General features: G+C 37.4%; 1 protein-coding gene across 4 annotated transcripts in view; it reads left to right on the top strand.

The window, feature by feature from the left end:
* CFAP44 (cilia and flagella associated protein 44) overlaps nt 1-18,450 on the top strand; it is a 167,848-nt gene that overhangs the window by 145,863 nt on the left and 3,535 nt on the right. For all 4 annotated transcript variants that reach the window (XM_016433465.2, XM_016433464.2, XM_056793465.1 and 1 more), the window contains one exon: nt 16,655-16,789. In XM_016433465.2, the coding sequence (XP_016288951.2) occupies nt 16,655-16,789 (135 nt within the window). The remainder of the gene's footprint in view (nt 1-16,654; nt 16,790-18,450) is intronic.

The following is an 18,450-nucleotide window of genomic DNA, read 5'->3' as shown; positions in this document are numbered from 1 at the left end:
TTCATACATTATTCATTGGAAACAGATCACATTTTCTTTTCCTCCCTCCCCCCTCCTCCCGACACCCCTCCCCTAGCCAACTCACGATTCCACTGGGTATCACATGTGTCCTTGCTCCGAAACCATTTCCTTGTTGTTGGTCTTTGCATTAGGGGGCTCATTTAGCATCTCTCCCCAATCATGTCCCCTCAACCCCTGTAGTCAAGCAGTTGCTTTTCCTCAGTGTTTTGACTCCTACGGTTTGTCCTCTGCTTGAGGATAGTTTGTTTTTTTTTCCTCATAGATCCCTGCAGATTGTTCAGGGAAATTGTAAAGCCACTAATGGAGAAGTCCATTACATTCAATTGTGCCACAGTGTGTCAGTCTCTGTGTACAATGTTCTCCTGGTTCTGCTCCTTTCACTCTGCATCGCTTCCTGGAGGTCATTATTCCTTTGAGCATAGTAGTATTCTCCCACCAACATATACCACAATTTGTTCAGCCATTCCCCAATTGAAGGGCATCCCCTCATTTTCCAATTTTTTGCCACCACAAAGAGCGCAGCTATGAATATTCTTGTACAAGTATTTTTCCTTATTATCTCTTTGGGGTAGAAACCCAGCAGTGTTATGGCTGGATCAAAGGGTAGATATTCTTTTATCACCCTTTGGGCATAGTTCCAAATTGCCCTCCATAGTGGTTGGATCAATTGACAACTCCACCAGCAAAGCATTCATGTCCCAACTTTGCCACATCCCCATCAACATTCATTACTTTCTGTTGCTGTCATGTTAGGTAATCAGCTAGGTGTGAGGTGATAGCTCAGAGTTATTTTGATTTGGATCTCTCTGATTATAAGAGATTTAGAACATTTTTTCATGTGCTTATTAATAGTTTTGATTTCTTTAACTGAAAACTGCCTATTCATGTCCCTTGCCCATTTATCGATTGGAGAATGGCTTGAATTTTGTACAACTGGTTTAACTCTTTATAAATTTGAGTAATTAGACCTCTGTTGGCAGTTTTTGTTATGAAAATTGTTTCTCAATTTGTTGCCTCCCTTCTAATTTTAGTTACATTGGTTTTGTTTGTACAAAAACTTTTTAATTTGATGTAGTCAAAACTATTTATTTTACATTTTGTGACTCCTTCTAAGTCTTGCTTGGTTTTAAAGTTTTCCCTTCCCACAGGTCTGACATGTATAATATTCTGTGTTCACCTAATTTACTTATAGTTTCCTTCTTTATGTTCAGGTCATTCACCCATTCTGAGTTTATCTTAGTGTAGGGTGTGAGGTGTTGATCCAAACCTAATCTCTCCCACACTGTCTTCCAATTTTCCCAGCAATTTTTCTCAAATAGTGGATTTTTGTCCCCAAAGCTGGGGTCTTTGGGTTTGTCATAGACTGTCTTGCTAAGGTCATTTACACCAAGTCTATTCCACTGATCCTCCTTTTTGTCTCTTAGCCAGTACCAAATTGTTTTGATGACCACTGTTTTGTAATATAGTTTGAGATCTGGGACTGCAAGGCCACCTTCCTTTGTATATTTTTTCATTATTTCCCTGGATATCCTTGACCCTTTGTTCTTCCAAATGAACTTTGTTATGGTTTTCTCTAATTCAGTAAAAAAGTTTTTTGGAAGTTCAATGGGTATGGCACTAAATAGATAGATAAGTTTGGGTAGGATGGTCATTTTTATTATGTTAGCTCATCCCACCCATGAGCAATCAATGTTTTTCCAATTGTTTAGATCTAGTTTTAATTGTGTGGAGAATGGTTTGTAGTTGTGTTCATATAGTTCCTGTGTTTGTCTTGGGAGATAGATTCCTAGGTATTTTATTTTGTCTAAGGTGATTTTAAATGGAATTTCTCTTTCTAATTCTTGCTGCTGAAATGGGTTGGAGAAATGCTGATGACTTATGCGGGTTTATTTTGTATCCTGCAACTTTGCTAAAGTTGTTGATTATTTCAACTAGCTTTGTAGTTGATTCTCTAGGATTCTTTAAGTAAATCATCATATCATCCGCAAAAAGTGACAGCTTGGTCTCCTCATTGTCAATTTTAATACCTTCAATTTCTTTTTCTTCTCTAATTGCTACTGCTAGTGTTTCTAGTACAATATTAAATAGTAAAGGTGATAATGGGAATCCTTGTTTTACTCCTGATCTTATTGGGAAGGCTTCTAGTTTATCCCCATTGCAGATGATGTTGGCTGATGGTTTTAGATATATACTGTTTATTATTTTTAGGAAAGGCCCTTCTATTTCTATACTTTCTAGTGTTTTTAATAGGAATGGGTGTTGTATTTTATCAAAGGCTTTTTCTGCATCTATTGAGATAATCATGTTATTTTTGTTGGTTTGCTTGTTTATATGGTCAATTATGTGGATGGTTTTCCTAACATTGAACCATCCTTGCGTTCCTGGTATGAACCCTACCTGATCATAGTGGATAACCCTTGTGATGACTTGCTGGAGTCTTTTTGCTAGTATCCTATTTAAGATTTTTGCATCTATATTCATTAGGGAGATTGGCCTATAGTTTTATTTCTCTGTTTTTAATCTGCCTGGCTTTGGGATCAGTACCATGTTTGTGTCGTAAAAAGAATTTGGTAGAACCTCTTCTTGGCTTATTCTGTCAAATAGTTTGTATAATATTAGGATTAGTTGTTCTTTGAATGTTTGATAGAATTCATTTGTGAATCCATCTGGACCTGGGGATTTTTTCTTAGGGAGTTCTTTGATGGCTTGTTCAATTTCTTTTTCTGATATGGGGTTGTTTAGGTAATTTATTCCTTCCTCTTTTAGTCTAGGCAATTTATATTTTTGTAAGTATTCATCCATATCACCTAGATTGCCATATTTGTTGCCATATAATTGGCCATGGTAGTTTTTAATGATTTCCTTAATTTCCTCTTCATTAGAGGTGGGGTCTCCCTTTTCATCTTGGATACTGTCAATTTGGTTTTTTCTTTCCTTTTTTAAATTAGACTGACTTTGTCTATTTTATTTGTTTTTTCAAAGTACCACCTTCTAGTCTTATTTATTAAATCAATAGTTCTTTGACTTTCAATTTTATTGATTTCACCTTTGATTTTTAGGATCTCTAATTTAGTCTTCATCTGAGGATTTTTAATTTGTTCACTTTCTAGTTTTTTAATTTCCATGCCCAATTCATTGACCTCTGCCCTTCTTAATTTGTTTATATATGAACTCAAGGATATAAATTTCCCCCTGAGTACTGCTTTGGCTGCATCCCATAGGTTTTGAAAGGATGTCTCACCATTGTCATTTTCTTCAATGAAGTTACTGACTGTTTCTACAATTTGTTCTTTAGTCGGTTTTGGAGAATCATATTGTTTAATTTCCAATTAATTTTTGATTTATTTCTCCATGTGCCCTTACTATTTATTATTTTCATTGCATTGTGGTCTAAGAAGGTTGCATTCATTATTTCTGCCCTTTTGCACTTGTTTGCAATGTTTTTGTGCCCTAATAAATGGTCAATTTTTATGAATGTACCATGTGCTGCTGAAAAGAAGGTGTATTCCTTTTTGTCACTATTTATTTTTCTCCACATGTCTACTAACTCTAATTTTTCTAAGATTTAATTTGCTTCTCTCTCCTCTTTCTTATTTATTTTTTGGTTTGATTTATCTAGTTCAGATAGAGGAAGGTTCAGATCTACTAGTATAGTTTTTCTGTCTATTTCATCCTTGAGCTCCTCTAGTTTCTCCTTTAGAAATTTGGATGCTCTGCCATTTGGTGCATACATATTGAGTACAGATATTTCCTCATTGTCTATACTGCCTTTTATCAGGATGTAATTACCTTCCCTATCTCTTTTAACTAGATTTATTTTTACTTTGGCTTTGTCAGATATCATGATTGTGACTCCTGCCTTCTTTTTATCAGTTGATGCCCAATAGATTTGGCTCCATTCTCTTACTTTCACCCTATGTGTCTCTACCTTCCTCATGTGTGTTTCCTGCAGACAGCATATGGTAGGGTTTTGGATTCTAATCCACTCTGCTATTTGCTTGCGTTTTATGGGTGAGTTCATTCCATTCACATTCAGAGTTATCATTACTAGCTGTGGATTTCCCAGAATTTTGATTTCTACTCCTGGTCCTGCCTTTTCTTCTTTCACTATTTCCTTCTATACCAGTGTTTGTTTATAATCAGTCCCCCTAGTTCCCACCCTTATTTTACTTCCCTTTCTACCCCCATCCCTTCTTATTCCCCCCCATTATTTTCCCCTGTAGTTTTTTGAACCCCCCCTTGTACTGCTTTCCTCCCCACCAGTCCGTTTTTTACCCTTCTACTCCCCTAAAGAGCACAAATCTATTCTCTGACCCAATGGATTGGATGGTTCTTCCTTCTTTGGGTCAGTTTCGAGGCACGTAAGAGTTGAGTATTTCCTATCTCCAACCTTTTTACCCTTCCAGTGTATCAATGTAGCCATGAGCTACTTTGTGACATATCAATTTACCCCCATTTGTTTCTTTTCCAATTTCTTTTAGTATTAACCTCTTTTTTGTTCTGGTTGTATATATATATACACACACATATATATACACATGTTCACACATGTATATGTATTTATGCATGCATATATCTATATACCTATTTATGTCTTGTCCTTTCATCCTATACAGTTTGTCACTGTTCCCTCTAAGTGTGTAATTCTTCTAGCTGCCCAGGTGATAGCAACAGTTTTTAAGCATTACCAATGACCTATTTTCTTATAGGGATACATATTTTAACTTATTGAGTCTCTTAAAATTTTTTGTTGTTGTTTTGTTTTTCTTTTCCCCCTCATTTTTAATTACCTTTTGAGGATTCTCTTGAGTTCTGTGCTTGGACATCAAATTTTCTGTTCAGGTCTGGTCTTTTCTTTACGAATGCTTGGAATTCTTCTATTGTGTTGAATGACCATACTTTCCCCTGTAATAATATAGTCAGTTTTGATGGGTATTTTATTCTTGGTTGTAGACCTAGTTCCCTTGCTTTCCAGAATATCATATTCCATGCCTTTCGGTCCTTCATTGTGGATGCAGCCAGATCCTGAGTTATCCTCACTGTGTTTCTGTGGTATCTGAATGGTTTCTTCTTGGCAGCTTGTAATATCTTTTCTTTGGTCTGATAGTTTTTGAGTTTGGCTATAACATTCCTGGATGTTGTCAGTTGGGGATTAAGTACAGGAGGTGATCTGTGGATTCTTTCAATCTCCACTTTCCCCTCTTGTTCTAAGATATCGGGACAGTTTTCCTGGATAATTTCCTCTAGTATTATGTCCAGGATTTTTCTTTTGTCATGGTCTTCTGGTAGACCTATGATTCTTAAATTGTCTCATCTTGAACGATTTTCTAAATCCTCTGTTTTGTGAATGAGATGCTTCATATTTTCCTCAATTTTTTCATTCTTTTCATTTTGTTTTATAGTGTCCTGCTGCCTTGTGAGGTCACTTAATTCCAGTTGTTGTATTCTGGTTCTTAAAGACTGGATTTCATCCCTGGCATTTTGGTCATCTCTCTCCTTCTGCTCTGATTTTCTTTGGAGGTCATCTTTCATCCACTTTACCTTGTCTTTCATCTCCTTTTTCTCATCTTTCATCTTCTTCACTTCATCTTTCATCTCCTTTGCCTCATTTTCCAGCTGGTTGATTTTGGCTTCAAGACACTATTTTCTCATTTTAGTTCAAGTGCCTCTGTTTCCAGATTACTTATCTTAATTTTTAAGTTCCTTTCCCAATTGTCTTCAGCCTCTCTTAATTGTGTTTTGAGTTCTTCCACAGCCTGTATCCAATTCGCTGGGACTTCTGATTTATCGTTTGCTGATCTCTCCCCCTCTGTTCCATTTGCTGAGTAGAAACTGTCTATTGTAGTTTTCTTTCTTCTTTTTCTGTTGTTTGCTCAAATTCACCCCTTCTTTACTCCTTGTATTTGTCTGTGCTCTTGCTCCTCTCAGTTTTTTTTTTGTTTTGGGGGCTTCTTTCAGTCTCCCCTCTTGGAGCTTTAACAGGAGATCTCTTGGTGTAGTCTCTGGTGGAGGTTTGTTGGGGTTTGAGTTTCCTATGGAGGTTTGTTGGGGTTTGAACTATCCTCTGGAGGCTTTTGATTGGATTAAAGTCCAGCAGTCAATGAGGATGGGTGAATTTCTGCTCATTCTAGGCCGCCATCTTGACTCCACCCCCTACCTGTCTTTTTAATGCAATAACTTCCTTTCACTTTTCCTTAATACTATTTGCATTTTATCACATGAAGGAAATTGTGGGAGTGTCGAGGTCCTGGCGTTAGCACATTAAGTGAAACAGTTTCACTGGATGGAGCTTAGGTAACATAGGAGATGGAACACTGGGTCTAGAATCAAGAAGATCTAAATTCAAATCTAGCCTCAGATATTTTCTAACTTTGTGACCCTGAGCCTTAGCCTGCTTGCTTCAGTTTCCTCGTCTGTAAAAGAGTGATGAGGATAGCAACTGCCTCTCAAGGTTGTTATGAGAATCAAATAAGATAATATTTGTGAAGTGCTAGTTTAACACAGTGTCTAGCTTATGGTAGGTGCAATTTAAATGCTAGCTATTATTATTATTATTATTAATCTATGGAGATAGCAAGGCAGCAAACATAGGCATATATACCAGTTCTTCTGTCACAAAGAAATGTTAATAAGACCCAAACTTTCACTGACCATGTTGGAGATAGCCCGCGTGTGCCTGTGTTAATATGTTAATAGTTATAAAGGATGATGAGATAATTAAAACCATATTTCAGCATGGCTGTGGGGCTCAGTAAATCCTAAATGTCCTTCTTATGTATGTGCCATAAAAACATTGCAAACAAGTGCAAAAGAGTAGAAATAATAAATTCAACCTCCTCAGATCACAATGCAAAGAAAATAATAATTATTAAGGGTACATGGAGAGGCAAATCAAAAATTAATTGGAAATTAAACAATACGATTCTCCAAAATCAGTTAGTTAAAGAACAAATCATAGAAACAATTAATAATTTCATTGAAGAAAATGACAATGATGAGATATCCTTTCAAAATCTATGGGATGCAGCCAAAGCAGTACTCAGGGAGAAATTTATATTCTTGAATTAATATATTAAAAAATTAGGGAGAGCAGAGGTCAATGAATTGGGCATGCAAATTAAAAAACTAGAAAGTGAACAAATTAAAAATCCTCAGATGAAGACTAAATTTTAGAGATCCTAAAAATCAAAGGAGAAATGAATAAAATTGAAAGTCAAAGAGCTATTGATTTAATAAATAAGCTGGTACTTTGAAAATAACAAATAAAATAGGCAAAATACTGGTCAATCTAATCTTAAAAAAGGAAAGCAGAAAACCAAATTAACAGTATCCAGATGAAAAGGGAGACCACCTCTAATGAAGAGGAAATTAAGGCAATTATTATGCCCAATTACATGGCAATAAATATGGCAATCTAAGTGATATGGATGAATATTTATAAAAATATAAATTGCCTAGACTAACAGAGGAAGAAATAGAATACCGAAACAACCCAATATCAGAAAAAGAAATTGATCAAGCCATCAAAGAACTCCCTAAGAAAAAATCCCCAGGACCAGATGGATTCACGAATGAATTCTATCAAACATTCAAAGAACAACTAATCCCAATACTATACAAACTATTTGACAGAATAAACAAAGAAGGAGTTCTACCAAATTCCTTTTATGACACAGATATGGTACTGATTCCTATGTATGTGCTACTTTGTGTCCTAGGTTTGTGTCCAGGGGAGATTCTTATGGACTAGATTGTGCCATTGAGCTGTAAGAAATAGGAATAGCCAAGAATGTTAATGGCTGTAATGTTACAATAGGAACAGCTAGGAATGTTAATATAGGAATATTAAGGGGGAGGAATTGGGATAAAGTATCTGCTTTATTGCTTGTAATAGATTGGGGAGGTGCACAAGGATAACTACTAGAGACAAATGTAAAAAAAATCTCTATTTAATAACTATTAAAATGTTAAGGAAAGGTAAGGAGGGTAAACAAAGGTTTTGAGGAGTAGGAGTCCCTAATCTAAAAGGGTCTAAGCTGTTTTCCCCACTCCCTCTAGCCTGCAAAGACTTTCTTCCTGCTTGAGGAACTCAAGCCTCCTAAAAACTTCTTATTTATCACTAAAAAAAAAAACCTGAAACTGTACTAAATAACCTTATGCTAATTACTAATCCTCTAATTATATATTTATTGTCTTTGTAAATCTTCTTTAGCTTTGAATCAGTTGGTAGTCCTCTGCCCACTGCTAGGCCTTCTTGGCCTACCTAGGCTTTTTAGGCCAGACCAGGCTGCAAAATGGCCTGGCCCTTTCAGCAGCCACCCAGAGAAAAAACAATCTCTTTCTCCTTTCTGTTAATTTCCCTTATTGAAAGCCCTGATTTTTTTCTCCTCCTTCTCCTGCCACTGGGCTTTTTCAGTGTTCCAGAGAACAGAAATACCAGTCTTCTCCTAGGGCAAAAACCACCAGGAGACCATTGGCAGTTGGAAAAAATCCCAACCAACTCTGGCTACCCAGAATTCTAGCCACCCCACTTCCCAAGATTCTGTCTGGTCTTAAAGAAATTTTGCCCACTATTCTTTACCCTGTCCTTAGCTGCTAATTAATCCTAATAGAGCTACATGAGGGCAGAAGCACAGAAAACACCAAAAGGATTGTAGCTAGAGCTTTCCTTTGTTGAGTCAAGAACCTCCATATCCTTAATAGTGACTTCTGTGCTATTCTTCCTTTTTAGGGGGTGTCAGTGACAATACAAGTTCAGGACTCTGACCTTTATTCTACCACCATCTTCAAGATTCCTCATTTGTAGTTTCTTTCTTCTTTTTAATAAAAAAAGTGGGAGCAGGTAGATGTCTCAATGGTCTGAGAGCCAAGTCTAGAGTGGGGAGGTCCTGGATTCAAATTTGACCTCAGACACTTCTTAGCTTTGTGACTGTGGGCAAGTCACTTAACCCCCATTGTCTAGCCCTTACTGTTCTTCAGCCTTGGAACCAATACACAGTATTGATTCAAAGACTGAAGGTAAGAGTTTTAAAAATAAATAAATAAAAAATTTTAAAGAAAAAAAGCAGTAAACAAAGGACAAATTTAATTGGAATCTAGATACATCTCTAAAATTACCCTTTCTTTCAATAATTCATCTTCCTTCTGAAAAGTAGAAATAATGCAGTGTGAGAAATATGATAGTGAGCCTGTTTAGCTTTCACAGAATCATAGATTTCTAGAACACAGAATTTGTGTAGTTATCTAGTCTACTTTTATATGCAATGCACGGATCTTCCTTGTAGAATCTCTGATATACTAGCCAAATTTTGGTTCAAGGCTTTCTAGTATTAAGAATTCTTTTTTAGGATAGTCCATTCCACCATTGGGTAGCTTTGATTTTCCCTAATAGTGGCTAAGCTAAAAATTGCCTCCCTGTAACTAACTGGTTCTAGTTCTACTCTCTTCCGCATGAAAAGTGGCTATGGACCTCTATCCCAGTAACAGAAGAACATAGAGTGAAGAGCTTAGGAGGACCTCCTAGGTCATGTAGTCTGACTCCCTTGCTTTTAGTTAACCTGAAGCAGACAGAAGGTAGGATGCCCAAGGCAGTAACTAGTAGATATAGAATTTAATTCTACATCCTCTTGACCTCAAGAAGAAGCACAGTCCAGTGGAAAGTGTTATTGGATTTGGCATCAGAGAACCCAAAGTCAAACTCAAGAATGTTTTAGAACGAGGATGTTCCTAATTTCAAGTCCAATGCTCGATGCAGTGCCCCCCTACCCAGCTCCTCATACACTTAATAGCTATGTGACCTTGAGCACTGTAGGAGTTGGCCAGGTTAGAGAGGGGATGAGAGGGAGGAGATGCATAAGTGGAAAACTCTTAGAGAGAGAGAGATGAAATGGGCAATGAAGGCAACACGAAAAAATTCTGATTTATTTTTTCTGCAATTTTGTTGTACAATTCTGAGCAGGTATATTAGATAAGGAATAAAAGTAGTTAAGTTTGTTATCTCATCTGAAAAATATGCATAATCCATTTCAGAAAACTCTTTTGAAACATGGTCAGTGTCTGGTTATTTTTAGCTCAGCATTGCTAAGGAGGAGGAGGAGAAGGAGGAGGATGCATGTTGCCCACTAAGCCATTTCTTCACTAGCTTAAATAGCCCTCCTTCCCTTGACCATTATTCCCATTACCCAGTTTCCATGTCTCTCATTGTCCTGATCACCTTCCCTTGGGGACACTCATGTTCATCCATATCTTTTAAGTTGTGCTGCCCAGAATGGGGCACAATATTCCCAAAGTGGTGTTTGTGGCTATCCTGAGCGAGACAGAAAGAAGGAAGTCATTTGTAAGTGATTGAAAAGAGCTCTCTGCTTCCAAGTAATAAAGGCTGGCCCTAACCAATTTATGGTAATCTCTTAAGTACTAAAAATAAAACGATTGGACTCAAGAAATAAGAATGAATGAATGGTGGGATCTCACTAGTAGCTCCCACAAAGCCAAATGGAAGGCCCCAAATTCAGTGGGATCAATCACTGGTCTCGTTGTTCAGAGATAAATAGATATGGGAAACACAACCCCCCCCCCCCGTTTCTGTGGTTCAGTAGATCTATACCTTTGTTGTGTTTATGAATGAATGACCAAATGATGAATGAATGAACAGGTGAGCCTTCATGGGCTTCCCTCTTCAGTGATAGAGGGCATAAAGAGAAATGGTGAATCAGGCTCACATATGTGCTAGAAGAACATTTCATACCTAAAAGAAAGAGGGAATATGGGGTATTTATATTGTGCTTTATAGTTTGCAAAGCATTTCACAAGTATCTCATTTTATCTTCTTAACAAACCAGCAAGGGTGGGTTTCATTATTCCCATTTTACAGATGAGGAAAATGATAAAATTTAGATTTGGTATAGTTTGTATTTGGTCTCTTTTCACTTTATTAACTTACCTATGCCCAGGGCAGCTAGGTGGCACAGTGGATAGAGTACCTGGCCTAGAGCCAGGAAGATGCCTCTTCTTGAGTTCAAATCTGGTCTCAGACACTTTCCAGCTGTGTGACCCTGAGCAAGTCACTTAACCCTATTTGCCTTAGTTCCATCATCTGTAAAATAAGCTGGAGAAAGCAAAGTGTTCTAGTATCTTCACCAAGAAAATCCCAAATGGGTTCACAGAGAGTCAGATGTAACTGAAGGACAACCACTGACCACCCATGATCTCCTCTGCCTTCTAGTGTGTGAATCCTTGCACTTGGGCTCTCAAAAGTCACTAGTGATGTCTAAATTGCCAAATGTAGTGATCCTTTCTCAGTCTTATCCTTCTTAACTGCTCTGCAGTCTTGGACACTGTCAATCATCTTCTCCTGGATAAGTCTTTCTCTAGGTTTTCAGGATGTTTCTCTTTCTTTGTTCTTTTCCTACCTGTCTAACAACTCTTTTTTAAACCCTTCTGTCTTAGAATCAACATGAAGTATCAGGGAAGCTAAGGATCACACTGCTAGCAAATGTCTGAGGCCAGATTTGAACCCATTTTTACTTGGGGCTTCTAATTAGTTTCTCTGCTTCAAGTCTCCCCATTTCAATCTGTCTTTCACTCAGAATAAACCTGTCCATGTTACTGTGTACTGAACAAGCTTCACTGGCTTCCTCTTACCCCAGGATCGAATGTTGTATCCTCTGTTTGGTATTTAAAGCCCTTTATAATCTGGCCCCTTCCTATCTTTCTAGAGTTTAAAAAAAACCCTCACTTTCTGTCTTTTCATCAATACTGTGTATTGGTTTTAAGACAGAAGACTGGTAAGGGCTAAGCAATGAGGGTTAAGTGACTTGCCTAGGGTCACACAGATAGTGTGTATCTGAATTTGAACCCAGGACCCCTGTCTCTAGATCTGGCTCTCTGTCCACTGAGCCATCAAGCTGATCCTTCCTGCTTTTCTTATAATAATGAGGGACTTTGTGGGTATCCTTGTGAAGTCAAAAGAACACAAAGGGCATGTCCTCCGCCTCCACCCCTTCATAATACTGTGGATCCAATGTGGCAAACTTATGGGAGGATTTTGAAAAGAGGATCCCAGATGGGCAGACATGTTTGATTGTCATCTGCATTGTTGAGGGATCTGTTGGAATAATGAAAGGGTACACATACAACCCCCCCTCCCCCCAAAGAAAGACACAAGTGTTTCCTCTGATGCCTTTTATTGTTTGGATGTTCTATTATATGCTTGGGCACATCATATATATTGTAAAGATGATTTTAGCTTGTGACTTGAAATCTAAATAATTGGTCACCAAGGAAAATTCCCAAATAATAAGATACCCAAGTCAACTGAGAATTATGGTGATTTTAATTAATATAGAGAGAAGGAATTAAGGAAAAGAGAGAGAGAGAGAGAGAGAGAGAGAGAGAGAGAGAGAGAGAGAGAGAGAGAGAGAGAGAGAGAGAGAGAGAGAGAGAGAGAGAGAGAGAGAGAGAGAGAGAAGAATTAATTTAAACTGCTCTGGCTCAGGTTGAGCCAGGCAGTAGTTAAAGGCCTTGGCCAAAGTGGCCTCCCTGAGCCTAAGGGAAAGGGAGTCTGTCTTATCATTCACCATGAGACTATCTCCAAGGAAGCTGTCTGAATGAGATCCTCCAGGCTGAGTTCCAGTCCTTACTGAACTGAACTCCAAATCTAATTGTACTCAAACTTAATTCAATCCGAACTGAATTGCCTGAACTGACGTTTTTAGTCTCCTTTTAAAGAAATTTTCTCTTATGTCACCTCCCCTAAATTTTCACATCTACCAATCACAGTAGACACTTTTTCCAGGACTGCCCATTCTTTAATTCTCACCTTCTTTGATTAGATTTTCTCCAAGACTGTCCATTCTTTAGTTTTCACTTTCTCTAGTTAGATTATATCTTCTGAGGTACTTCACACTTCTTTGCTAAGCTTACCTTTTGTGAGTTACTTGTCCTTTTTGTGATTAATTTAACCTTTATAGGTACTTAACACCCTTTTGTATTAGATCTAAAAATAGACTTAGCTTAAGTTCTAGCTTCACTATAAGGTATGAGTTAAGTACCTTCATTGTTCAATCAGGAGTTTACAACTTTATCTTCCCCTAAAGTATGTCTAATTAGGGTGGAGTAATTTCCAAGTTCACTATATATATATATATATATATATATATATATATATATATATATATATATATATATAATGTGAATAGAATATTGTGTATATATATATAATGTGCATAGAATGGCACATATATTAAATGCATATAATTGCAATATATTTATATTTAATGTTCATATAATAGCCCATTTGTGTCTATGATAGCATACACATACAAACACATACATATATATCTAACATAAGTACCTGTATTGCCTTCTGGAATCTTACAATATACAGATGGTGTAGTCAGTAGAATACTGGGTTCAAATCCAGTCTCAGGTATTTCCTAGCTATATGACCCTGGGCAAGTCACTTAACCATTTCATTCAGCTTCCTCCTCTATAAAATGGGGATAATACTTCCTAGAGATTTTGTGAGGCTCAAGTGAGACAGTCATTGTAAAGTATTTATCATGGTGCTTTAACCCATTGGAAGTGCTATATTTTAGCTATTATTATTACTATATTATACATATAGGATGTTGGTTGTCCATATTATGAAGCAGCTGAATGGTACAGTAACAAGAGCTCTGGAACTGGAGTAAAAAAAGGCCTGAGTTCAAATCTTCAGAGACTTCAGAGACTAACAAGCCATGTGACCCTAGGTGAATCACTTAACTATTCTGTACTTTAGTTGTCTGATCTGTAAAATGGGGATAATAGTGCCACCTAGCTCCTGAGTGGTTGTGAGGACAAATGAGGGAATATGGGTAAAATGCTTGGAAAACTTTAAAGTACTATCTTATTATTATTATTGTTGTTAATTCTACAGTACCATACATGGAATTGAGATGGGCCTGTAAAATCTTAGAACTGAAACTATTCCAGCCCCCTTGTTTGAAAAAAAAAGGAAAAATTAAGACTCAGATTAGGTGGTTAAGCCTGAGTTCATATAGCTATTTAGGAGTAAAACCAGAAATGGACTATAGTACCCCTGGGTACTCTTTCTACTCAATTACAGAAAATCCAGGTTTTATCATGTGTTCTATAGCTAAACGCATCCTTTTCTTTTTCATATAAGTAAATTAGTTCACTTAGGTCCCCACACAAATAATATTAATCATTTTATGTTCTAATGCTCACATTTCTCATGATTTAGAACGGGAAAGGGCCTTAGAAACAGTCTAGTCTAGTGATGGCAAACCTATGGCACAAATGCCAAAAAGGGTAGGTGTGAGTCCTTTCTGTACACACGCCTGCAGTCTCCTGCCAGGATTCATTACTAGAAAGCCAAAGGGACTCTGAGAGGAGCTGATCCCCTCCCCCTCTCCATGTGCCTGAGGACATACTTCACATGACCCACCCCTCTACCCAGCAGCCAATGGGAGCATTTCCTCCCTCCCCTGTCTGGGGTTAGGGGTGGGGCCAGAAGGTCAAGGTAGGGAGGCACAGCATTTGTTCTCTAGGAGGGGCAGGCATGGTACTCAGTATGGAGGGTGAGGTGGGGGTACTCCATCTCTAAATTGTTCACCATCACTGGTCTAGTACAACCTTCTCATTTTCCAGATGAAGACCTATTTCACAAATCCAAAGAATTAAAGTGCCTTAATCAAGGTTACATCGGTGGAGGCAAAATTTGAACTCAGGTCTTCTTTTGGGGGCCCACAGAGTATGAAGGACTTTGGACTTTATTTTTTTATCATTGTTTTAATTTTTCCAGATTATATGTCAATATCATTTTTAATCATTGTTTTCAGACATTTTGCAATACGTGTCCTCTCCCTTCTTCCCTCCTCCTCTTTTCCCCAAAAGGCAGGTAATGTGATTTAGGTTATACATATGTTATCATACAATATATATTTCAATGTTTGTCATATTGTGAAACAAGATACATATTGCTTACATTAGAGAAAAGTTCACAGAGGAAATAAAATGAAGCTTCAATATGCATTCATACTGTCTGTTCCTTCTATGGCAGTGGATAACCATTTAATCACCAGCCCCTTGGTGTCATCCTGCATCTTTGCCTTCCTGACAATAGTTGTCATTCAGAGTTGATCATCATACTTCATTGCTTTTATGGTGTACAGTGTTCTCCTGGTTCTACTCCACTTCACTTTGCACCACTTCCTATAAGTCTTTTCAGGCTTCTTTGTGATCATCTTGTTTGCCATTTCTCATGATGTAGTAATATTCCATTACAATCATAAGCCACAACTTGTTCAGCCATCCCCCAGTTAATGGACATCCCTTTAGTTACAATTCTTTGCCACTACAGGAAAAGCTGCTATAAATATTTTTGTATAAGTAGGTCCTTTGCCCCTATCTTTGATCTCTTTGGAGACTTAATATTGGTATTTCTGGGTCAAAGGGTAAGCATAGTTTTATAAGGCTCTGGGGACATGGTTCCAGATTGCTTTCCAGGACAGTTGGATCAGTTCATAGCTCCATCAACAGTGTATTAATGTCTCAATTTTCCCATATCCCCTCTAGAATTTATCATTTTCCTTTTTTGTCATGTTAGCCAGTCTGATAGATGTGAGGAGGTACCACAAAATTGTTTTAATTTGCATTTCCCTAATTAATATCTTATTTGGAGCATTTTTCCCCATATGACTTAAACCAACTTAATTTCTTCATCTGAGAATTGCTTGTTCATATCTTCTTTTCAATTGGGAAATGCTGTATATTTTTATAAATTCGGTGCAGTTATCTATATATTTGAAAAATGAGACCTTTGTCAGAGATATTTGCTATAATGATCTCCCCCCCCCCCCCCATTTGTTGCTTGGCTTTTAATATTGGTTGCATTGATTTTGTTTGTACAAAATCAGTTTAACTTTGTGTATTCAGAGTTATCTCTTTTACATCTCATAATTTTGTTTATGTTTTGTTTGGACATAAATTCTTCCCTTATCCATAGGTCTGACAGGTAAACTATTTTGCGCATCTCTAAATTTATTTATGGTACTACCTTTCCTTTTCTTTCCTTCTTTTTTAAAAATCCCTTACCTTCTTTCTTAGAATTGAGACTAAGTATTGGTTCCAAAGCAGAAGATTGGTAAGGCCTAGGCAAATAGAATTAAATGACTTACCCAGCTTCACATAGCTAGTAAGTTTCTGAAACCAGATTTGAACTCATCTTCCTGACTCCAGGCCAGGAGATCTAGCTATATCATCTAGCTGCTCCTTGAGTAGATGTACTTTCTTACCTTATCTAAAATGAAGCTAGTTGACATGAAAGTACTCCTAATTAATTTTCCTAGGCATAGACTTCTTCTTCCATTTGCCCTGTTGTTTAGAGTTCAAATCTGATTATGTCTTTTGCTTTCCTCAGCTCTTTTCTATTTACTTAAAAAAAAATCCTAATAAGTATTGATTTCAAGGAAGAAAACGGGTGAAGACTAGACAATTGGGGTTAAGTGATTTGTCAAGAGTCACACAGCTAGTAAATATCTGAAGTCACATTTGAACCCACAACCACTAACCTCCAGGCTACCTAACTGCCCTTCTATTTACTTTCTTACCTATCTTCTTGATATTCTAGGAAAAGATTTCTCAGGTACGATGGGACCTATTGATGAAGACTAAGGAACACACTAAGAAACTTCAGCAAATGAATGAATTGTGCCTTGAAAAGCGGGAGCTTGAAAACCGTTTGAATACACTGCAACGTCAGCAGGTATGTACACTTCTGCTCTAGTCTTCCTTAGCACTGTGTTGGCATTTGTGAGTATTAATGCGGCTGATGAGTCTTTTGGGGAGTTTTGAATACAGGGATACTCCCACTTCTCTTTGATGCCCTCTTCTGGACTTTTCGATCATATTACACGGATGTCTTCCCAGGCTCTGTCCTGGGCACTCTTCTTTCTTGACATCTTCTCTCTTGGTAAATTCAGTATCTCCACGTATTCACTGATCACCTCTATGATTCTAATAGCTATATATCTAGTCACAATCTCTCACTTGAACTGCAGTTCAATATTACTTTTTAAGACTCTATTGCCTATTAGAATTCTCCAACTGTATGTTTCATAAACAGTTCCAACTTAACATGGCAAAAATGGAACTTATTGTCTTCCTTCTTCAAAATCAATCTTATTTCTATTTCTGTCCCTGGCACATTGAGGTGACTGGCTCTATTTCTTTATCTATGTTTATATCTATATCAATGTAGTTTATCTCCAGTAAGTTCTTTGAGACCAGTGACTACTGGGAAATTTTTTTCTTTTGTTCCTTCTATGACACATAGTAGGCAATTAATGTTTGTTGGATGACTGCATGTCTGCTGTAAAGTTGGTAACATGAGTATCTTTGATTGGCTATTATAATTGCAAATTGTTGAAAATGGCAGATAGTCTGTTTAAGACATGGTCCCTATCTTCAGGGAGTTTACAGCCTATTTGGATGAGGGGAACAATGCCTAAATATGTTAAGAGTTTATAAATAGCAATATGAGAATCCCTTGAGAGAGAGACAACTTTTGTCTTTGTGTTCAAGTAATAGGTATGAGGACAGCGTGTGGGGAGGTCTGTGGCTTAGAACTTTATTCTATAGGCAATAGGGAGCTAATGAAAATTTTTCCGCAAGGAAAATCCAAGTAACTTTTTACAAGGATTAGCACCTAGCACGGTGCCTTAGACAGAATGGATGCTCAATAAATATTTATTGGCTGGAGGTGATTAAGTATGAAGGCTGGCCATGGGTCATGACTGAAAAATGACTGAATAGCATTTACCAAGCACTGTGTTAAGGATTTTTTTTTTTAAGGAAAAAAAAAGTCCAAAGGCAAGGGGCTTATGGAAAAGCAAGAGATAAAGAACTAGGTACATAAAAAAATTACAAAGAGCAGATGGAAGGAAATCTTAGAGGGGAAGCCACTAGTAGTCATTGGTGTGGGGACTGGAAAGAGCCTCATTAGAATGTAAGACTTGAGCTTAGTCTTGAAGGAAGATAGGGAAACGGAAACGGAGAGGGAGAGAATTCTGGGCAACAGGAAAGCCAATAGAAATGGCACAGAACTATATTAGGGGAGTGTACCCCAAATTCTAGCAATCTGAGCTCATTATCAAAAACAGTTTGAACATCCCTGACCTTAATAATTATTCAAACTCTACCTCAGGACTATGGACATTGTGCTACTGGCACTTTCTGTAAACACCCCTTAGTTTGCCTTGATATTTATAGGACTCCTTAACTAGGGAAATGAACTGAACTCATTCAGGCATGGTTTTAGGTGTATGCACAAATCCCAGAAAAGACATGGAGACATGAGAAAGAATGAAAAGGTTGACAAAGAAAACCCTTGAGTTGGATTATGAAAATGGCAAGATTTCTCCTTGG

Source organism: Monodelphis domestica, chromosome 4 (assembly GCF_027887165.1).
Source record: "Monodelphis domestica isolate mMonDom1 chromosome 4, mMonDom1.pri, whole genome shotgun sequence".
NCBI classification, from domain to species: Eukaryota; Metazoa; Chordata; class Mammalia; order Didelphimorphia; family Didelphidae; genus Monodelphis; species Monodelphis domestica.
The sequence above is the reverse complement of the archived record's forward strand: the minus strand, read 5'-3'. Positions and strand labels throughout refer to the sequence as shown.